Source organism: Strongylocentrotus purpuratus, unplaced genomic scaffold (assembly GCF_000002235.5).
Source record: "Strongylocentrotus purpuratus isolate Spur 01 unplaced genomic scaffold, Spur_5.0 spur5_scaffold_2, whole genome shotgun sequence".
NCBI classification, from domain to species: Eukaryota; Metazoa; Echinodermata; class Echinoidea; order Camarodonta; family Strongylocentrotidae; genus Strongylocentrotus; species Strongylocentrotus purpuratus.
Genome location: NW_022145605.1, coordinates 2,070,836 through 2,095,107, shown reverse-complemented (window position 1 = coordinate 2,095,107; position 24,272 = coordinate 2,070,836). Strand labels below are relative to the sequence as shown.

Sequence of the window (24,272 nt, the reverse complement as noted above, 5' to 3'; positions counted from 1 at the left end):
AGAACTCACATAGTTACACTTCTTGAGCTGAACACAAACATACCATACTTCAAACTGGCTTGAAGACTTGTATTCAATTGTTTGCCAAATATTAACAAACTGACATTTTGAAGAGCACATTACAAACATTTATGTCTTCTATTGATCTCAAGGACATAGCCACAAGCAATGATTTAAAGGTAGACTGAGTTTTGGTAGTATTTTGTATTCAAAAGAGAAAATATTTTTTTTTAAAGGAATAAAAAGAAGACACCAAATACTTTTGTAGAAATGCATTTATTTATATACATTAAAAAGCGTAGGCTACAGAAAAAGTTTGTAACCTGTGTAGCAGATTTAAAGAAATTGTATGCATTCTATACATTTAACCTCTATTGTATCTTTCGGACCCATGAGTCCTCATGATACAGATGAGTATTTTGTGATGGTAACACAACCATGCTGACAAAAGATTTCTTGCAAGCTCTAGCTCCCAGGGACCTTTCTCAAGCTTCCTCTTTAACCGATTGCTTCAATTTATTGGCAACAAGAAGTCTACACCAACCCCAAGCAAAGACATCTGCGTCAGTCCCAAGATGCTCATAAAACATGCATGGGAGTTGGACACGATAGTCATCCATAGTTGATGAGTGGTTAAAGCGTTTGCCCCTAGTACCATCTTCACCTGTTCTCCAGGGTGATCGTACATTGGTGAGATTAAACCGCAGACTTTTACCGCTCCTACGTCAATTCTTCTTCAGGCTGTTTGCTAGGTCTGAGGATGGTTTGATTGACAGTTAGTATCTCTGTTAGACACAGTCGAGAGCTCATCCCCTCACCGGAGGTCAATCGCATGTAAAAATATTTTTGATCTGTACATCTTAGGGGTGCTTCACAAAGATCCTACGTGTAAGTTGAACTTACATGTATCTCTAAGTGGGACTTGTTTGAAACTATTTTGTAAAAGTTATTTTTAAAAGGCATGAAATGATGGTTCAAATCATTCATATTTTCTATTATCAAGGAGATTTCATGTTCCTGACATGGAATTTAAGAAAAGTCTAAAATACTTCAATTTTTGCTTTTGAATATATTTTATTTTAAGGCTACAAATGGCTCTCCAATGTTTAAGTCCAACTTAGAGTTAAGTTCGACTTAGAATCTTTGTGAAACACCCCGCTGGAAGTCCATTCCAGGATGTTCTATTGAAATATAAATCTCACTTTGGTAAAAAGATGTTGCAAGTTTTAGTAATGAAATCACTCTCTAATTGAAGATAAAGTGACTTGTGATTAGAGAAGTCATTCACAGGCAGGTGCATTCCAACATGAAAGCTTCAGGTACAGGAAACTTTTATATAATTTAGTAGAGATTTAATGGATGGTCATAAAATATCATCTGCTTAAATGTTAGAGAATGGTTCTGTATGAACTTATCTTCCATTTTAACTCAATTATTTATAACAAGAAATGCGGAAAAGAACTGACTTGTCACTGCCTTATCTATAATTCATCCACAATTCATCCACAATTTACTTTGAATAAAAAGCCCTCACGTTTTGAATGCTGTACAAAGCATTCCACAGAGTTTGAGATTTTCTTTCCAGAGGTATCCTTGCTGGAGGGAATGTATCTACTCAATGCGACAGAGACTGAGATATCAGAAATCATTAACGGACTCGGACTCGTGTTTGTCATTCCTCTAATGGGTTGAGCCTCTGTATAGACGTCAAGAAATAATCTTATCATCATATGTTTTTGTCCATCCTTGTAAAATCACTCTCCCTTGATCGATGTTACAGTGGTCTCTGATGATGGATCGTTGTCAAACTATTGTGATTCATTCCCTTGCTCTTCCCATTCTGTGTTGTTATATTGCATAATATGAGCATTATTGAAAGTCAATCATGATATGAAATGTGCCTTTACATTTCTAGACTTTATTCTATTGTTGTCTTTATGGAAGAAAGTAGGTTCTTCACTTGTCTCTCCTACCCCTTTCTTCTTGTATACATTCTTCCTTTGCTCTGCTCACTGTACGTTTGGACAATTTGGGCTGTCTTTCCTTCACTTTGTGTTTTCCCTGACTCTTCCCTTCATTAAGATGTCTCTTCTATCAGTCTCCCACTCCTCACACATCTCTCTCTTTCTATCTGTCTGTCTGTCTGTCTCTCTGTCTCTCTCTCTCTTTCTTTCCTCCTCTCACCAGTCCCTCCCCTCTCCCCAATTTCCCACAACTCTCACTTTCTATTGTCATTTTTCTTTAACCCTTCTCTACTCCCTCTCTATTTGCTCCTCCCATATCTCCTTCTGTTCCCTCAACCTACCATTGATCTCTTCTCTCCATTCTCACAAAGTTCTGTATCCTTGCTCTTCTTTGTTCCCCTTCCTCTCCCTTTTTTCTCCCCTGCCTTCTTTCATCTTCCTGATCCCATTTCTCCATCTATCCTCGTCCCTTCCATTCCACTCTCCATTCTTTCAATCTCATTACCATGATTTGTGTAAACTACACTTCAGAATGCTTTATTAGTCCTCTCCTTCCATCCATCCATCTATGCCCGCATACCTATCATTCTTCCCACGTCTTATAGGACCTATACTCTTTCACATCGTCCCTCATACGCCGCCGTCTCACGTTCCGAAGCGGTACAATTGTATCAGTCTCGTATCACACTAGGCCTACGTCCTCATCAGCTAGAGATCGCCAAATAGCCTGCTATTTCTGATTCAGGAAATAATCCCGAAGTTACAAATAGCGACTTCATCAGCTCGAAATTTGAAACTCGAGCTCGAAAAATTAACTTGAGATATCTTGCTCAGCGTTTGCGCATAGTGTGAGTCTTAGGGCTGGTGAAGAAGCATGTGACAAGTAGCGGGATATTTTGCAAACTAGCCCAAGATATCTTGGGATGATTATCTCGACCAAATATCCCGCTAATAGCAACTTCGGGCTGACGAAGAAGCAAATTAACTGGATCGGGATAATTCAAATAGCAGGATATTTGGCAATCTCAAGCTGATGAAGACAGGCCTATTACACCTGCAATGGGTAATGACCTCGTCTGTAACATGGGACAGGAAACGGACAATGCTGTCATGCTTGATTGCCGAGTGAGATAACTTGATGAGGTTACGTAGCAACGGCAGATCTATCTGCTTTTAGACAGTAGACAGTTGTCTGCCGTGCATGTCTCATGTGCTTTGCATGCTACATGGAACAATTTCATTTGCATTATTCATCCTGAAATTAGAAACAATAACAATATAGATAGATGCATCTCTAGATGGGTTTTTTGTTATGGAAGGGGAGCTCTATAGATAATCAGTATTATGAGTTTGAATCTTTATCTTACATTTTGTCTACCCTGATGTGTGGATTATCATTAAGCCAAGTGAAGATTTCTTGTAGTTGTGTTTGAGGCGAGGGAAAGGGGAACCAAACACAGGAAGGGAGGGGGCAGATTTTGGATTATAAAACAAAACTTATAAAGAACAGATAAATTGTACACAGAGAATTGGAACAAATGAAAAAAGGAAAGAGGAAAGAGATTAGAGAGAATATAAAATGTAAAGAAGAAGTATGGTTTAGGGTAAAACGGAGAAACGAATCTGGAACACGGTGCTTTAATGAACCTTGGATTCCCATCAACACCTGACATTTACAGGAAAATACTGAAACAATATATTCAATCCTCTTCATATTCAAAATGTCACCCATCCATATCTGAAATCATTTTCCTTCACAAAGGGGGAATCCCTAATTGATTGTGAGAGACAAGACGGAGTGGATGAACACATACAAACATGTGACCTTTAGATGAAATTGGAGTTTGGAAGGAGAGATGGCTTGAAGATGCTATTATGAGATGTTCATGCGTACATCAAGATGATGGACGTCTGTAATTGTAGTATGGGGGTGATGAGGATTCCCTGGACATGACTACAGCTTTTATCTTTTTAGGATGTGATGTTGGAGTCTACTTCACGGGAGCATCACCACCGTCATCCAACCCTAGCGGGCCATTAGAGAAGACGTCTTGTTATGCTTGAATGACGTGATGGAAAGCCAATTCAGGCTGCAAACAGCTAGAGGGATGGAGATTAAAGGCACCGTGGGTGGGTGGGTGGAGTAATGTGTTTTCAGTGTTTGTTGTCTGCTGGGATATATATGATATTCATCTTGAACATGATACTGTTTACCAAATATTGATATGTGCTGTTTGAAGCATGAACTAAGAAGTTTCTTTTCTAGCAGACATGTTCAGGCTTCCTGACATTGATATTACCGGTATTTTAATCAATTCCATAAACCTAGCAGTCATGCATAGTTTGATAGGTGTGCGGCAAGAAGGCCGTAGTAGCTATGTATTGTCTGTGGCAGTAACGGTTCTCTAGCGGGCAGCTGATGACGTGTAGATGGGTGTGGACAAAAAAACGGGATTGACGTGAGACAACGCGGGGGGAAGGAATAGGCAAACGTGATTGTCGTGGATGCCGGGCCAGATTTTTTAAACTGTCAAAAAAATATGCCACGGCAGACATGGTGAGGACGATAAACCTATAGTAGGCCGTAGGAAAATGGGGGTGAACGTAACAAAACGTAACAGTAGGTAATTAAAAAAATTGGCAAGACCTAACAAAACACGAATACAGAGAAAAATGTCCAAGATCAGAAGCGGCGCACTACGATTCAGGCAAACAGGGCTGCCGTGGCTGCCGGGAACATAATGTAAACCTAGCAATAGATTTTAGTTTGATGAAAAGCATATTTGTGTTACATGAAAAGGTTAATTAAGTGTAGTGCACATTGTATGGATAGCAAAACACATGAAATTGATCAAACAAACAATTGTATGCACTGGCAAGTGAGAAATTGTGCATGAACTATGGATACCCTTTCTGTGATCCTGTATTAAACTGAGGGGGATTTGATATCTTTTTTCTTTTGCTTGGAAAATTCTTTAAAAAAAACGCATTATGAATTCTAGCAAATGCACTTATCCTTCCTCTGTCTAGCGCTAATACATTGTCGGAACTTGATGTTATATACAAGCAGGATAAATACTCGTCTAAATGCAAAGCTCTTTACTAGTCTAAAGAACAGACCTGTTTGTCATTGTACAACTCTTCACAAGTCTATCATATCAATGAGACATCGATACATATCCTTCTGAAGTTCATTCTGAAACTGAGGAGACCATTGGCTTTGTACCCTAGTTATAGTTGACCTGTGCGATATGTATACCAAGAAATTAATGCCATTTTAGCAGTGCTATATGTTCTATAGTATGATATTAGATAAATTTAAGGATAACAACAACAGATGATTAATCGTTTAACGAAGTATTCATCCGGAGATTGTCCGATTACACAGACTATCAATGTACAACTTCAATTTGTGCATTACGGGCTTTGAAATGTAAACCGATCCCCTAGTTCAATTAGAGTACTTCTTGAAACCCACACAGAACGGTATTAGTGGTATCATTATTCTGTGTGGGTTTAACCTCAAGTGTATGAGGTTTTATGATTCATCTGTTGAGAGCAAGAAGAGTCTGTAAAAAGGATTTGGTTTAAAGCCATTCTTGCTCTCAGCAGATGATGTATATATGCTGCTTGCCTCAAGCACTTTCACATTAATTAAAAATAAATCTACCTAAAATTGACATTTATATGAATCACACTACCAATATTTTTTCAAACATAATAATTACTACAGGTGTAGGTAGTCAAGGGAAGAAATTAACATATTTTTCGTGTCAGGTACTGCTGAATGTCATATTTAATGGTAGATAAGAAATTTCACAAATAATTTGCTCTATTACCCCCTGTGTGAAAACACAGCTTTATATGAATTCAATTTAAATCTTCTTCATTGAGAGTTAGGTCATTAAAGATAAAGACCAGGTATGGTCAAGCGATTTCATTGTGAAAGAAACGTTGTGGAATCGATCAGAAAAGGTTGATCATCGAGCATTTAGGTATTGGTGTGTAGTGCAAGGTTCTGGAATCATCAAAATGATAAGAAATTTGGCTCAGTCTTTGAAAAGTTACAAGCACTGTACACAGAAAGATGTATATGGGAATATGCACATGTGCGTTTTATTCATCACATTACAATAGATAAACTAATTTACCAAATATATCAATTAGTAAACGGTTTCCCGAGAAAATTGTTATCATCATGTATTAGTCAAAACATATTCTTTCACATGATTGGTAATAAGAGCTTCCATTTCATTTTTTGAAATTGGGGAGTTTCCCATACTGGTCTCTACCTTTAACTCAAATACTTTTTCCTTAGGGTTAACAACACCCTTCTATCTCTCAATGACCAATTATGTCTTTACTCTTGTGAAATCATAACTTTGAGATTGTGTAACTCATTTTCATTTCCTGTCTTAATGAGATATGAACTGCTTGTTATCGATGAGAAGTGTCTGTTCCCTGGTGAATTATACAACACACTGTCTTCAATATTCTATGGTTAATAATCATTTACAGACCTCATTGAATTGCAGCTAGCTGTCATCATAAAACTTGCTCCACTTTTCTAAGTCATTTATCCTCCGTGGATGAATAAATAATAGTGTGAACTGTGAATCACTTTTTTTTATTAGTTACGGAGGGTCTAGGAAAGTAACTATTTTTTTCTTCTCTTTCTCTCCTACTCTCTATTTTTCATTAAATACCTCTGTTTCTGTCTCTGTATTTGACCCTTTCTGTCTCTTTAACTCCCTCTGTCTCTCCATCTCTCCCCTTCCATCTCTGTCTCTGTCTCTCTGCCTCTCCATGGCCCCTCCTATTTATGTATTCCAATTACCGCTTTATGTTTCCATATCTCCCTCTCTTCTTGTTCTCTCTTTCTCTCCCTCTGTCTCTCTTTCTCTCCCTCTGTCTCTCTCTTTCTCTCCCTCTGTCTCTCTCTTTCTCTTCCTTTTCATCTCCCCCTCTCTCTTGTTCACTCTGCCTCTCCCCCTCCCTTTCCATCCTCTCTCTGTCTCTCTACCTCTCCCTTTCCCCTTCCATCTCTGTCTCTGTCTCTCCACCTCTCCACCCCTCTTATTAATGTATTCCAATTACCGCTTTATGTATCCATATCTCCCACTCTTCCTTTTCTCTCTCTCTCTCTCCCTCGGGTGCTTCTTACACTTATCCACTACAAAGCTCATTCTCCCAATGGACATTCTTCCTTTCCAGATTTTATTACAACCCAGAGAGCACTTTCCTCATCTTTGTGTTTCCTTGATTTCTATCTTTTCAGATTCTTCATCAGATAAACAAGGGTGCCTACGGTCAGGTGCTCAAGGTACAGAGGAAAGAGGATGGAGAGAATTATGCTATGAAGGTAAGATGCTATGCTACATGCGATCTTCAAGATAGCGTCACTAATCCAAAGATGCCACTTTAGTTTACATAAAATGAAGAACTTAAGGTATTTCAAACGTACTCTTTAATATAAGAATATAATGTCCTCACCAATGGTTGCACTTTGCTAAGTATAGGACTTTTACGAAATTATGGAAAAAGAAAAAAATTGAAACAATAGAAATCGTCATTCAGTGAGTAATTTTCAAAAACACAATTTGTTATGCATTAAGTGCCCTTTAGATTAAAATATATATATATCACATTTGTGCTCCTTCGTCTATGATTGTACAGCTTGATCCTAGGACAATTTTCCCCTCTTTGTTGTAGGGTGGGAGGGGGCATATAATTTTTTGGATGTGGGGGTATGGTTCGTAATCCTGATAGTGATAACATGAAGTTATGATGCTTGGTCGTTGATATTGGTATCCTGCATCATGCCAGGGGGGAGTCATTCTAGGTGTGAGGCAAAGAGGATGAGGGAAGGAATGGACCAGTGATGTCCAAGGAATTCATCTTGAAATCTGGGGTCACACCAGGACAACATTGGGCGGAAAACTGGGAGAGAAAGCAAGAGATAGTGAGAGAGAGCCTGCTATTTGGCCAATGAGAATTTTCCAGTGAGGATGTCCCTGGATGCTCGAAAGCTTGGGCTAACTCCTTAAGCAAGTTAGGATTGCTTGCCTTTGTGGCAAGTGGAGACAAGGAACTTTGAAGTAGGTGTAATTCCTTGAGAAGAGCACTGATGGCTCCGATATGGCAAGCTGAAGCTTTTTCTGGCTAATGGAGAATGATCTACAGGGATGGAGGGTGGAGAAAATAGAGATTTTAGAGACAGATAAAGACGCTAAAAACCTGCCTTGATGGTCCTGAAATCTGGGGAACAATTCCCAAGTCAATACCTATAGATGAGATAGTTGTTGCCATCCCTGGTGATTTGCTTGAGTGGATGCATTTCCTTGTCTCTTTGTGTATTTCCTCTTGAGATATCAGACTTCTACAATGGGAAAGATTTCCTTACATTTCTGTACTAAGGGACTTTGAAACTCACAGGCCCGAATTCACAAAGGAGGTTTGTCGACAAACCAAGGTTTATGTACGTCATATGACATGTTTTGACACGTTTTTTACAAACCTGGTTTGTAAATAACAAAAGGAGGTTTGTCGACAAACCTCCTTTGTGAATTCGGGCCATAAGGTTGTGGATGGGGGATACGGGCGGATGCAGGGTAGCATTATAAATAAGGAAGTTGTCACAGACAAAATGAAATTTGAATGGTTGTTACGTGCCACTTTCACCAAGTTGTCAATATTTTGTTATTGCTTACTCTGGCCTAGACTTTACAACAATATTTTGATTATTACTTGAAAACAAATTATTAAGAGATTGAAAATCTCAAAACGAAGCTCAATTGGGAGTATTTCAAATTGGCTTTAAGCTAGGAATTTGATTGATGTCATAACCAACAACCAACGATCACTTCTCAGAGGATGCATGTGTTGTAGAACTGTTCTTACTGGAACTCTGAATTACGTTTGACTGCCTCTCATATTGGCTTGCCAGTCAGACAAAGCCTCATCAATTACAGCTATTTGTTGCCATAGTTTCCACATTGCACATGGCTGTACTAGGTGTCTCATCGCTTTGGCATCTGGACTGATATCAAGTCTGGTAATTATGATAATGTTTGCATTATAGGTAGAGGCTGATCCCGGATTTTGTGAAAGGGGGGGGGGGGTCCAATTCTGAATAGCCACCGCTATCAAATAATACTTTAAATGCGCAAAAAAAAAACCAGTGTAACATGTACCATCAGCTGAGAGCTCGAACCTGCTTTGCACAATATTGTCTTCATTGTTATTATGTTTCAGTGACACCTCAAATAATTAGGAGATATCGACTAGATCACCTTATTATCACTAATATCTAGAAAAAGAATGTGAACAACAATACAATGTAAGCATTCATGTATATTATAAGCTAATATATGTATTATTGTAGTTAAGTAATAATCGGGAGCGCCAGGAGGGTCAAATCTGGCTGACATGAGTGCTATACAAGAACCTACTATTATTATTTTTATTTATTATATTATAAGAAACTTCAAAATAGCAATATCTGTATCTTTTATAAAGCAAACAAAGTTCCTCAAGGTATTGTTCGTGATGAAATTTTGTCAAGTTTTATTAATTTCCCAAAATTTCCTGGCCAAACTTTTTTTTTTGCTAGACCAAACAAAACAAGCCAAATCATCTAGAGTATTAAAGGTGCCAGCCATTGTTTAGAAAGTGTTGAACCCTGAAAACAATCCCTTAAAATGCTGTTTTCAACGATTGTTGGCAAGTTTAAAGCATTTCCATACCAAGCACATATGATGCTGACAGTTAGGCCCATACATATTTGAGCAATGCCAAGGCTGTATCATGTTTTCCCTATAGCTTGGCTTTCATCCATAATCATATCCCCTGTATACGTCGTGGATCATTAGTCCAACGATATTCTCAGATCATTATCTTATTTCAGGGCAGGAAGCAATAAGAAGATCACTGACCTCTCGGGAATTCCGGGAGACACAAACAAGTCGAGCCACGTTATTTTTCGGCAATGTTCGTTCGCTCTTCCTTTCCTGTAATATTTACAGCATAATTTTACTTTGTGATGATATTTATAAACCAATAGACCTGTTGCATTAAACACTAGATGTGAGCAATTTTTAAATAAAATTGTGACAATTGTTTATATTCAGACATTTTGTTTTTTAAATTTAACTAAAAGGACCATGGCGCATTGTGAAACATCACTGACTGTGTATGAACAGATTTAAAACCTGTCATATCACAAAGCTTTGTGCAAGCTGACCCAAAGGTGTCTATTCTGTCTTTCTCAATTTTTGATGAGTTTGTCCTTTTATTTTTATTTGATTTTATGAGTCATTTTTAAAATTCTCTATCCATTATGGAGACCACCACTTTTAATCATCTAATGGTTAAGGTGCTCACTCCAACACTAAACAGAGATTTCAAATTGTCTGATGGCAGACGACGCGCCATGCGAATATGAAGAAGGGGGACAGTAGGAGTGGAAATCAAACCTACTCCATCTAGGACGGCAGCATGTGTCTTGATTATCTCAGTCTATGATTTGAGATTGAGGTAGATGTATCGGCTGAGACAGACAGTTTGAATTATGACAGGATTCTACATGTAGCTCAGTTATCTAGGCCATGTCGGCTTGCATTCACTTCAAAGGTGCGTCGTTTTTATGACGGATTTGACAAAATATAGATTGTTGTTTTCCTGTCCAGGCTTTCTTCCTCTCTCTGGATCTATCACTCTATATAGTAAAACTGTACTTATATCTGCTTTTGTGGTGCTCTTGTTGTATTCACAGAATCCCCTTTCAAAGAAAAAAAGAGAATAATAATTCAAATAAATAAATAAATGAAATGAAAATTTAGAAACATCTTTCTCTTGTTTTGGTATTGCCATGTAGTAATTGATATTTGTTCATGAATTATTCTCTACTTCTACTTCTACTTTTCTTCTACTACATAAATAAAGAGAAAGAGATTGAACAGAGAGTGAGAAAGGAAGAAGGGGGAGGAGAGATGGAGAGAGACAGAGACAGAGACACAGACACAGACACAGACACAGAGACAGACATACCGACCGACCGACCGTACGAACGACCGACTGACCGACCAAACGACCGACCAACTGAACGACCAAGAGAGAGAGAGAGTTGATTTTGAATGAGCCATTGAATAGAAATATGCTAATATATCTCTCATAGTTACATCCAAATGATTTACAAACTAAGGAACCCTATTTCCCCTAGATTCGACCAGCTCTGTGCGTTACCTTTAATCATGTTGAGTTGTTGACATGCACCCATGGTCATCCTCTTTGACATAAAATGGTATCAACTACAGTCACACAAGAATATCAGATACCCTGCTATCCTTTGAAGGAAGTGAAGTTCTAGGAAAGGGCCATTTGTGGGTGCACTTGGTCTGAATCTCTCAGATACTTATCATCCACCTTGTGTTTCTCTTTCTAAGTTTTTTGGTTTCTTGTTAAGAGAAACTGAAGCAGGACATTGGATTCTGATTTTAGTGATGATGCCATCTGGTTTTATAGAATGGAGGTCAAGTTAAAGGGCATGTAGGGTCATTTTCATTGCAAGAAGTATGTGATAAGGTATTACAGTGGATTATTGATAATGGTGCTTATAGATTTACCCTGTATTCACAAGCTCTTATTTCACGTAGAGATATAGAAGGGGAAGTTGCTACACATAGTAGTTGATGGACTTGATTCCATGCAAGGAATTATTACATTTTATTGATCTAGGGTAACTGAAGGTAGTACCTTGTGTACTTTCATAATTTACAAAAGTAGAAGAACCCTCCTCCAACAGCTTTTTGACAAACTTGCAACTGTCTCAATGAATGCTATAACATTTTAGGAGTAAAATGTCACCCATTGAACCATACCAATTCCAACTTTCATCTAATGTGTAGAAAAGCGGAAGATGGTGAGACGACATGTTGAATAGTGGAGTAGGGTCCATGGCTGAATTAACACTTGGCTTTTTGTTAATAAGGAAACCTTTGCCTCGCACACATGGCAAGGTCGTTAGTACTGCGAACTTGAATCTTCATCAGTCTGAGACCAAGGTCAAATACAGGTCTAGATTAGACTCTGAGGAGGCCTAGCTACATCCAAGGGGTCCATAGGATTCCCTTGATCAAGTAACATTCCTGGGCTGAAATTCCTGAGATGTTTTAGATCTGACTTCTGTCTAGAAAGTGCTTTACCCATCCTGATTCATGCATGACTTTATTCATCCTTTTGCCATCAGTTTAGCATGTTGGTATATGTATTTTATTGTGAAGGAGGAGATGGCTAGGTTAGAGAGTTAAGGACATGAGATCCCCATTAGCGTATAGTTAGTTGTTCCTGCCATTTTCTTTTACTATGAAGAAACCTATGAATAATATGAATATTATTTAGAAACGTGACAGAAGTAATATCTTTGGATTGTAATAATGATAATAATATTATGAGTTTATATACTGCTTATTACTTTGACAGTGTCTCTAAGCGCTTTATGATATATATGCATCTAATTGCCAAAATGATTAATTCAGGTTTTAAAAAGAGAAACTGGTTGTATTTAGGTACAAAGATATGTGGAGAGTATCCTGTAATGGGTGAAATAATAAGGATCAAGGTATAATACACAATGGAAAGAACTTCAGAATGTTGTTCACACTGAGATGGTTTAGGAGTTTATTATGACCCCGAGTGAGGACATGCCATTCAAATTCTTACTGTAATGACTTGTCTCCTTTATTTACCTTAATGATCCTTGCCTTTAACTAAATTGACTTGACTGTTAGTATTTCCCTGTCTGTAATTATTATATGTTTAACCGCTAAAGGTCAGCATAAAATGTGACAATGAAATGTTGAGCCAAGAGCTATTGCCTGGCATGCCAACAAGCTTTAGGGGTTATTCCATGCCAGCATACCCCTCTCCCTGTATTTGGAGGTGTTCAGATGCTATGGATTAAGTGATTATGAGGGTATTTTGGCTTCATGTAATAGAGAACCAAGATCAAAGTCTGGTGGAATGTTCTGAAGGGTTTATAGGAGGCCCTTCCATAGGCTTCTTGTATAAAGTGTTCAGTGCCATCCAAACTATAGAGATAGGGTAAAAATAAACTAAATTGATAAGTCTGTTTTATACAGCCTGGAAAGGTTTCAAAGGATGGCTCATTAAAAAAATAAACAATGTAAAGTATTGCAAACCAATATTTCTTTACTATTATGTTGTGTTTATATATGGGGTTTGTACAAAGAATCAATCATAATTTTTTTTCTCACCAAAAAAAGTCTTGTTTTCATTATTTACAAAGAATTTAATAAAACAAATTATAAGGCTTACCAATATCATTCCTGAGCCTTCATTAAAGATATTTTGCTTAGATGAAATGGAAAACTTTTGTTCATTTTATAAAGAGAAAGGAATGTGGAGATCTCACCCCCACCCCCCCCCCCCCCAAAAAAAAACAAAAAAACAAACACATCCTGGATCCACCACTGCAGTCATATGTTCATATCTAAGAAAGACAGCAAGAACATTATGTATGAGCAGCAAAGTGTGACGAGAGAGAGAGAGAGAAATTAATTTTCAAAGGGGTATAGAATTTTTAAAAGGTTATGATGAAACTTTGAGCAAAAGATAAACAAAGACACTCCTGTTCTAAGAAATTGATTTTCAGGGAAAACCCCTTATACGTCTCATGAATAAGCAAATAGTTATTAAACCTTTTATGACATTAGCAGTTTTTTGCCCTGTCAGATTTGATGAATCATTGAAAGCTGAGTTGTTTATTAATGTCTCTTATCCAATTCTGATTCTGATATTCTTATTTATAAAGGCTGAAGTTAAGCCATGTTCGCATTAGCTTATTAACTCTGCTCATTCCCAAGGGGCTTTTACCCCCATACATACGTATTTGTAAATATCAAATATTTTCCCCATTCGGCTCTCAATTCTACTTTCCGCGAACTCTATAAATATGCCTTTTGTTACTGCGTCTAAATCCTAATGAAATACTATTGTTTGGTTTGCTTCTTGTCTATGAAGCAGAACAAGTTTTCACCTAGTTGGAAAGTGTTTTGCTCTTTAATATGCTTTTCTGTAGATTGCGGTGTGTTCGGTAAATTATAAGAATATGGATGAATTTGGTATCAGTTTGTAAAAAAAAAATAGTGTTTTCGAGAAAATTATGATTATTTTGTTTTGTCTGTTTTTTTCTTTTTTTCCCCCCTCCTTGAAATGTCAAAGTTGGGGGTGCAGCCTATGCGGCGGTGCGGCCTTATTGCCGGAAAATACGGTAGGTGCTTTTAGACAGCCAAAATCAGACCTGAGTTGAAGTCAGGTCAAGAAAAATCTGATCTGACTTCAGTGTTGCATACTATCCAGCTCTCAGCAAGGTGCGTTCCAAAGTAAACCTCTTTTGAGAAAGGTATTAAGCCTCAAACAAAGACCATCATCGCATTGTAATTATCGACTTCTCGGTTGCTTCCATTTACACAAAGGTATTCCTTGGGGAAGGCTTGGAGCACTGGAGCAGTCAGGCGAGTAATATTGCAGCCATTTGGCGGCAATTTTGTTCGGCACGGGTAGCATGCTTCGTGCCCCAACGGTGACAACTCTGTCTGAGCTTGATGTATTTTCTTCTGAACTCTGATATGCCTTAAAGGGACTCGGTGGATGAAATGCAAGTTAAGAATGAGATAGTGAACTTCACATCTCTCTCTATACCGGTAGTTAGTTTTGTTTGGCACAGGGTTGCAGCATCATGCACTGGTTAAGGGCACTCTGAATTGATGTTTTTCCTTAATTATTCTATCATGCCTTTAAAGGACATGTTAGATGAGGTGTAAGTTAAAAATGCACAGTATTGAACCTTACATTTAGCTTTTGAATCTTATTTGTTTAGCACTGACCTACCTGTCTCTTGTAGTGAAGACGTCTTTGTATAAGCTGATAACTTTACTCTGAATTCCATTATGCCTTCGAGGGACATGTTAGATGATGCTCAAACTAATGCAAATTATTTGACTTATAGGTCTTTCTTTTCAGTCAAAATAAGCAATAACCACCTGCCTCTATCAAATTGCAATTATCACAGCATTGCATCCATCCAGTTATTGTGAGGCCAGGAAAAAGTTAATCCTGCAGGGCATTAATATGGTTATTGTCTTTTAGATACTTTCTCGTAAAGGTGTTACAAGCATTTCTAAGTGGTATATCCCCATCTCTCATAATATATAGCAACATCCTCTTTTATACTAAATTGCATATTTTTTAACTACATGCCGCTACGAAAGCAATACTGTATGATTTATGGCATATATCGAGCCACAAATGTGTTAACTCATTTACTTTTTGATGGAGAAAGCAAAGATGGGTGTGAACTCATTTAGTTTTAGATAGAGCTAACACCCTTCTGGCTCTCAACCGACTGCATGTTTGGTGAAAAGTTAATCATGCCTTAAAGGGAAGCATCAATCACCTGGCTTGATGTGACACTTCCAGGCGGGGTTAATACATTGTTTCTCCAGATTTGGCCAATACACTAATGGCAGTCCACTCACCATAATGGCTTTCATTTAATAGCTATCAAGACGAGGTCAGCAAAGAGGGACTTCTTGAAGTGTGGAGTAGATTGTGACAATTACTTTTTATCTTATTGATACACTTAGGATTTGATTTTTTTCAAAGGACTTGTGCCTTTTTATTGATTTCACTCTCCAGAGTAAAAAAGCCTTAGTGCTAATGATAATGTAAATGAAGTAGGATGAAGTAGGATAAAGTTTAAAGGCCATGACACCTTTCCTCACCTTCAAGGAGTATACAGTCTGTGCAGCCGTAGTAATTTTTAGAATAAATTACCTGTGATTTAGATTGGTTTTTACATAATTAGGTGCCTCGCTATGTATAATTATTCAGAAGGTGGCAAATATTTCTTAATATATAGGGTTGATGTGCAAGAAGGTCTTTCATTGTAAACAAATCTGTATACATTTGATTTTGACCCATACTGCCCTTCCATGACAAAACAGCATAACTGACATTTTAGTGTTTCTGAGATATAGGAGGAAACATGCAATTCAATTTACTATTAAAAGTGTTTTAATGTTTTTTTTTCAGTGTTGACTTATTGAAATAGGTTTTTACAGTATGTTTTTAACCCTAAATTTTAGTTTAACATGTGGAACTTGATGTTCTGAGTCACCCACACTAAATAATTCAATTTTGTAAGAAATGTCAGTTATGCGGTTTTGTCATGGAAGGGCAGCATAGCACCTACTCTTTGGTAATGCATGTAGTGTGTCAACTTGTCCTTCAGAATTCTCTGATGATTGGATTTGATGACAGTTTGTCAAAAATTAAATTGGTATCGATTTTTCTTCTACAATTTGCTGTCTCTGTGATTGATTTTTTATTTTAACAGGCAACAAGAGCAATATTTGAGGGAAAGTAGTGTAACGGTGAAACGCAGAGCTAGTCTTTAGCCAAAAATGAGTCTGCAATCCAAGATGGATTTTAGATCTGACATTTATACATTAAGTACAGATGACAATTGCTTTGTTGTAAATTTCAAACAGTTAGGGAATTCCCAATTTTAATCTTGGACCTAATCCAAACTAACATAAAGATAATCCTTTAAATCATTTTGAACTAGTTTTTGAATAAAAGATAAACTTGACTTCTGGTAAAAAGAGAAATGAATTCTCACAGAATCAAACGAAACTTACACTGAATGTTCAAGATTACAAATAAATGTCATTTGCCAAACAATTTTGATAGAAAATGTATATTGGCTGAGTAATGAGCATAGAAAGATAAGGAAATCAAGGTAAGTAGGCCCGACACCATTTGTGTAGTCCTATATACATCTTTCTGTGTACAGGGCTTGTTACTTTACCAAGACTGGGCCAAATTTATTATGATTTTGATGACTCCAGAACCTTGCAGTACACACCAATACTTACATGCTACATGACCAATTTTTTTGATCCATTCCACACCTTTTCTTTCACAATGCAATCGCATGACCAGCTTTCAACTTTGTTTTTAATCTATTTTTTTCATTGTCTTTCTCTCTCTTTTTCAAGGTATTATCCAAGCTTGAAGTGATCCGGAGCGAAGCTATCAAGCAGTGTAAAGAAGAGGTTAGCATACAGGTAAATAGAAACTCAACTCATTTATCATTTCAGTGGCGTAGCTTCCCCGGGATGGGGGAGAACGGGCCACCCATTCAAATATGGAATGGTAAAAGAGTAAGAGGCAGAGAGAGAGAGGAGGGGGAGATGTAAGATCAAAGGAGACAGGAGTGTGAGAAGGAGATGATCTGATTTCATCTCCCTCCATCTTTGTTGCTGAACCAGAGCGTCACCACTATCTTATCTATCATCAATCCTTGCTCACTATGCAGGGAGCTAGGTCAGCATTTATGGAGAAATATAACCCTCTCTCTTTCCGGTTAGAAAGGGGGGGGGGGTAGGGATCAAAAGGTGCTCCTGGGCAAAAATAAATAAAATCATCCGACTGATAGTTGTAATTTAACAATTATTGGACAAAAAGCCCAGCATGCAAATGTAAGATTTTGTACGACATTACGTCACTGCATCTTGGTTTTTTTCGTCTTCATATATTTTAACTTTAGGTAAATAGCACATTTATCTAAATCAAGATTAGTTGAGAGAATGATACCTCTCCCATCCGTCTAATTCCTACCGTGTTACCAGGGTGAAACCCAAGGCAATATCTGATCACTCAGGAGAGGCTCATAAGGTATGACTTCATCAGCTCAAGATTGCTAAATAGCCCGCTATTTCTGTTTTGGGAAATATGCCTGAAGTGACAAATCGCGTCTTCATCAGCTCGAGACCCGACCTCGAGATATTTTGCTCAGCGTTAGCGCACAGTGTGAGTCTTCAGGCTAGTGTAGACGCACCGGACAAAAAGGGGTATATTTTGCCAAATAGCCCAAGATATCTTGGTATGATTATCTCGACCAAATATCCCGCTAAATGCAACTGCGGGCTGATGAAAACGCAAATTAGCTGGATAATTTGCAATCAGGATAGTTAAAATAGCGGGTTATTTGCCAATTTTGAGCTGATGAAGACAGGCCTATAGTCACATCATTACTCATTCATCAGGCATCCACTGTCTAGTCTTGTGATCTCATAAAGAGATTAAGTGAAGGCAGGTGTCCTAATCAGGCAGCAGAGTGCTATTAATCGGACTTAAGCATCACCCCATTAGCTCACCAGATAGAAACGTGATCTGAATGCTTAAGAAGTAAACAAGTTTTTGAAGCATATGGACCAATCGATTAATCAAGGACAAGAGGTCATTTGGACAGAATGAATCGTTGAAACATCTATAAATTACACCTATGATATATATAATTGTTCTGTAGGTAAACTCTTCTCTAAACTTCTAAGCCACCCCTAATCCCCTTCATATTTATGTTTCTTGTCATATATTGTACTTTGTTTCTTGGTTTGGTACCTCTTCTCTCTCATGATCTGTTGTTGATATTGCTATTGGTTGTATCCTATCAAGCCAGCTGTTCATCTGGTCTTTAGAAAACACAGTGTAGTCCTGTCAGTTGTCACAGCCAGCAGCCATTGATTCAATTGTGTTACGACAATTGCCTCTGGATGATGCCTGACAAAATGCCTTTCAGGAATCACTTTAAGATGAAAACTAAATTGGAGTCAGCTGGCTGTGACATGTGTGGTTTGTCTTGGTAACGGTACCAGCTAAGAAGTACACAGATTGACATTTAAAAAAAATCGATAAAAAGGAGAAGAAGATCTCTCTAGTTCAACTGTACTGGGGTACAGTGATTCAATTCCTTAGCATCAATCGATCTACCATAAGGTGATTAAACATTCTACTATTACCTGTTAATCTCACCTGCATGGGTTAAGAGTGCCAAATGTAGATAATTAGTTTCCAAAGAAACTCTATCTGTGATTGTTGCTTTGTTCTTGGTCTCCAAGTTTTTGTCTTACAAATTAGCATAAAAATAGTACTTCACATAGTAAGCGTATAATTAATGGCATACAATCTATTATTGGACGTTTGCTCTTCGGTTCATGTATCGGCCCATTTAGTTGATCACGTGTGCCTGGCTTGTTGTTCTGTTCTTCGTCTAATTAGCTCCCAGGATGGTACATCATCACTTCTGCTTTTATACGTTATTTTTAGACCATTATTTCTCAGGAAAGCTGTGCGAACATGAGACACCTTGTTACGGTTTGCGTACATGAATTGACAGACCTTTTGATCATGTTTTGCTCTAGTGCAGCTTGCCATCTGGTCAAGCTGGTTTGTTTTGTTTGTAACTGTACTAAAAGGGCACCAATTTTATCCTAGTTTCAAAACATCAGCTTTTAATAGTGCATTTGTAAAGATTTATTATGAATATAAAAATTATGTTTGCACTTCAAATAATGATATTTATTAGCAGAATTTTATTAGGTCTATATACACCATCGAATTTGAAGCTGGGTTGTGAAAAAGATTATCCTCCCCCATTTCTATTTAGTGAGCAGTCCTCTTTACTATATTTTAGAAAAAAAGGAGATCCGAACAAAAGACTGGAAATATAATAAAGCAAATAGAAACTAAAATACATGACACATCATTCTAAATTTCATTAAGTTTAGAGGCAAGTGTACTAACGACATGTATGTCTCCATCTCCAATTTTCAGTACCATCACAACACAGAAATTTGCTTCAAATGATAATGGGCTCTCGGACGTTGCTCGGATATGAATTTGAGTTCATTGTTTAACCTAATGTTGTTCTAGAAAGTATTGAAAGGGGAGTTTTGGTGGACTCATTGTCGATCCCTTTTAAGGAAATTACGTCTTTTTGTGCTAATGTCTTGTAACACTGGCGACCAATCTATGCTACTAATATTTACCCTTGTCCATTTGTTCGAAGTGCCAAGATGTGCTATCTAGAATAAGAGTCTCTTATTTTAAAGTTTCTCTTAAACATGAACATGACGTCTAATTCGGTTTAATACAGCTGAAGTAACAAACCATTTGCTAACACCGTCCTTGTTGAAAAAAGATTAATTAGATGAAGTGGATTTTTACAAGGGTGCCTCAAGCATATGTTCCATCGTGGGCGCAACGGGAAAAGATGATCCCTGTCATACAAGATGACAAGCCACAGCTGGCAGACGCGATGTGAGAATGTTCAAATGTACAGCCATTTCTGTAGTTAAAGGGAGTTGATTTTAATTGATTATACTCAAAACAAAACATTTAAAACATAAAAGAACTATAGACTATTTTGAAAGTTAAAAACATATTTATATACACTGGCTTCATATAAAAGCATACAGTAGTATTTTTAAGGTATAAACTGGATGAGAGACTGTGTAGATGATAAAGTCCCTGGTATTGTTAATTTAGACACAATTTGTAGAAGCAGTTGTAATGGAAATTCAATCAGTGCTTTATAAGTGAAAGGTCGATTCACATTTCTATGATTTGCAGTTTGTCATGTGTTGAGAGTCAGAAGAAGGTAAACTCTGTGTTAAAGTTAATGAATTAAACTCATTCTAGCTCTCAGCAGAAGATTCCCAAATTCTTTCCAATTAACTTTGGAAATCCTGAGTGGCCAAATTATAAATCTAGCAGGACAAATGATTGTTTTTCTAGAAATTTCCAAATATATTCCACACATGAATCCATCTTTTTTGTCTATTTCAAAATAATGTCTTAATTACTGTCCTGTTTATTATAGATTTATAGATTTCTTTTCACAACGAGGAGAAACAAAAATAGAAGTTAGGGAAAGTGAAAAGAGCTTTGGTGATGTATATACTACATGCTGAAATCTGTATTCACTTTTTCCCTGCCCTAGCTGCATAATCAATGATCGCTGATCTGTTTCCCCAATATTGCACAAAATTACTAGATTAGAAGATTAATGAGACAAAATTTAATCAATTGACATAAAATGAAGTTAAATATCAATTTCCCTTGCAGTTGCCCAAACCAAGTTAACCCAGTTTCATTTTGAATTGAATTTTATGCATGTGATGAAGCTAAGCCTGGTTGTATCTGAATACTGCAAATGCATTAACCCAAATATGTCCAAATAGATTAAATAAAAAGTAGTTCATATAGGATTCTGCTAATTACTCTTATCAGGCAAATTCTGTTTAGTGTTTAATCTATTAAGTACCTGAGCCAACAAATTGTTTGAAAATTGAATTTCACTTGTGTGCTAGTTAAAGTCAAATAGAGGGAGAGGGAGAGAGAGAGAGAGAGAGAGAGATTAATACCTTACAGCTTACACCAAAGGCACAAGTGTGCTTGCTCAGTCTTGAACCTAGAATACCAAGTTGCAGGACCATACGCTGAACCACATTTCGTCTTGTCTTATTGCTTCGAAATATGGATATCTTTAAAATGTTTTGATCTAGATTTCAGTATCCATTTATATCAATGTCCATAAGTGGATTATAATTGACCTGATCAGTTATACTCAGTTAAAGTCATGATGAGGCAAATTATGTACCGGTAACTTTTTAGGTGAACAGGCATTTCCTTGAGAACATTTCCTTCAGGCATTATTTCATCTTTATTTTGTCAAAGGGATTCTGTTCTGGTCTCAATTCGGTTTTAGGTTAGTGTCAGGGTCAGGGTTAGCATTTGGTCCAGGGATGAAATAACACTTGCTGTTAGTGTAGGATATTTATCACGTAATTATCACTTGACCATGCTCTGTAGAACCAAGTTTTATTTAATGTCTTCTTTCTTCTGACCTTCCCCTTTAATCCATAGACACTTACATACCCTGGAAGGGGAAGTTGGGTATTACCCTGGCCTCCTTAACAGTGTTTAACAGGATTAAGAGGGGATCAGACAGACATGGGTCGTTCTATGTATTAGGTTAGCAGGCAATAGCTAGACTAAAAAAATGAAGTCATTGTATTATGAAAGAGAGGCTTGCAAATTTGCGTCATGTGGAGTTCTTTTATTACTCCTTAAAGATGAATAAATGGTCTCTTATTCTAAAATGTAACATTAGGCCTAGTTGGATTGCTTTTAGATGTCTCTGCACTTTCTACTTTTTCCATTTGCAAAACCAGTATTTTTAGAAATATAAATTTCTTACTTTTACAGCTAGATTTTGTTCTTGGCAGAATGAAATATGGAACAGTAGTACTATGTTGACATCTACTGATGATTGCATTGTGTGTGTTTATGAAAACATGAACCAAAAACTTTTTCTCATAAATGCATTAACTGTAGCTTGTGTAATTCTGCTGTTTTGACATGACCTGTATGGTGCATGGTAGGTAGAAGTTCAACAAGGTTCAAGTTGACCTTGATTTAACCTTTTCAAAGGAACACAACTTTGAAGTCTATATGCATAGTCTGTTAAGTCCATATATTGAGCTCGACAATAATGCCTTTATTGTATTCCTCTAATGAACGTCTGGAGAACAAATTGCACCTGAGTGGTTTTCATCCCCATAATTCTAGCTAATTTAGAGCTGCAGTGCAGACCAACCAAATTAGGTTTGAAAACAGTTTACGTACAGTGTTTTGTTTCTGAGCAGTGTAATTGAGCCGCCTGGAGAAGTGATGAGCTTTCAGCCTCTGTGACATGGAGTGCCATCTGCTGTGTTCACAAGACTTTGTATGAAGCCAGAAATAGGTTTTCTAAAGATGTTTAGTGTAAGAACTTGGCTGTCTAATCTTCATTATGGTATTTTAATGTATGTGATTTTGAATATTAATTTAAATGACTAAATTGTAAAACATTGTTTTGACCAAAATCATGCTTTCTGAAATATGATGAATGCAACCATGATTCCAAAGATGTTTATTTTATCACGCTTCAGCCTGTGTATTCATAGCAGAAGAAAAGTATGCAGGCTTACTTCATTCTTCGTTCATTCCACAAAGTGTATACTATCAATTATTTTGGTTGTAGACTAACACACAGGATCTGAGTGTTTCTGTGCCTTAAGTATGATGAACATTGTTTTGAAAAGCAATTGCTGAAGCCATAAGGTATTTGTTGGTAAGTGCGGATTAGATTCTGCTTTGTAAAACAGACTATTAAATAGCATGAGTTGCGTGAGGAAGAACCTTATACTTGTGAAATGATTCCTAGAATAATTGTTTAAAATTGATCATTTAATGAGTTTAATTTTCCCTAATTCTAGATTTTAAATAATATATGAACACAGCTGTAGACAGCTGACCATCTGCGCCAATCATCACAGATTGAGCTTAAGCGTCTTTGTCAAGAAATTAGGTCGCTGGATGACATGGTGCTCAAAACACATTTGATTTATAACAAGTAATATATCAGCAGGAATCAGAGCAGAGAGCATTAATCTTAACCCGCTGACTACTGAATTATTTCAATCCATAGGCTTAAAGATAAACTCCAGTTCTGGTTAAAAAAAGAAAATTAATTCTCACAGAATCAAACGAAACTTACACTGAATGTTCAAGATTACAAATAAATGACATGTGCCAAACAATTTTGGAAGAAAATGTATACTGGCTGAGTAATGAGCATAGAAAGACAAGGAAATCACGGTAGTACTAGCCCTGACACCATGTGTGTTGTCCCATATATAGCTTTCTGTGTACAGGGCTTGCTACTTTACCAAGACTCGGTCAAATTTATTATGATTTTGATGACTCCAGAACCTTGCAGTGCACACCAATACTTACATACTACATGATCAACTGTTTCTGATCCTTTCCACACCTTTTCTTTCACAATGCAATCGCATTACCAGTACTAAAGTTTATCTTTAATATACAATGTAGGGACCACCCTGTTTCCAGTAGGCAGAGGGTTAAGAAATCTCATAATAGAGATCTGGAAAGATTCAAGAAAAAACAAACAATCTCATTACTCCTACGACAAAGCCTTGTTTATCCATCTGACAGGCTTGTATTGTTGATAATCAGAGGGGATTTAATTAGAAAGGGCAGATGCTTGTTTATCATTGTTTCTGATTGGCCAATAGAGTAGTTCTCGCAAAAAGAATTGTAGACTCGAAATGGACTTTTGATACGACAGAGAGACTCATCTGCTGTATAATGTAGGTGTAAATCATCTGTTCAGAGCCAGAAGAGAATTAACTGTGTTAACATACATGAATTAACACCCTTCTGGCTCCAAACTGGCTAAGTGTGGAAAGGTGTAGATGTGAAAGCCCCCCCCCCCAACCAACCAATATATAGAGCCACAGATGTTTATGCAATATATGTGTTGAACCGTGATTTGTGCCCTGGTTCATCTATGATTACACTCTCATCACCAGACCT

The 24,272-nt window shown here is 37.2% G+C and overlaps 1 protein-coding gene and 1 long non-coding RNA gene across 2 annotated transcripts in view; one reads left to right on the top strand and one right to left on the bottom strand.

Annotated features, from left to right (window-relative positions):
* LOC115926589 overlaps window positions 1-9,986 on the bottom strand; it is a 30,105-nt gene extending 20,119 nt beyond the window's left edge. Inside the window, exon 1 of the long non-coding RNA XR_004065143.1 lies at window positions 9,899-9,986. This is a non-coding gene — a long non-coding RNA (uncharacterized LOC115926589). The remainder of the gene's footprint in view (window positions 1-9,898) is intronic.
* The window catches only part of LOC585317 (ribosomal protein S6 kinase-related protein), an 86,588-nt gene that overhangs the window by 25,218 nt on the left and 37,098 nt on the right, over window positions 1-24,272 (top strand). Inside the window, exons 3-4 of the mRNA XM_030991413.1 lie at window positions 7,243-7,326; window positions 17,045-17,113. Of these exons, the coding sequence (XP_030847273.1) occupies window positions 7,243-7,326; window positions 17,045-17,113 (153 nt within the window). The remainder of the gene's footprint in view (window positions 1-7,242; window positions 7,327-17,044; window positions 17,114-24,272) is intronic.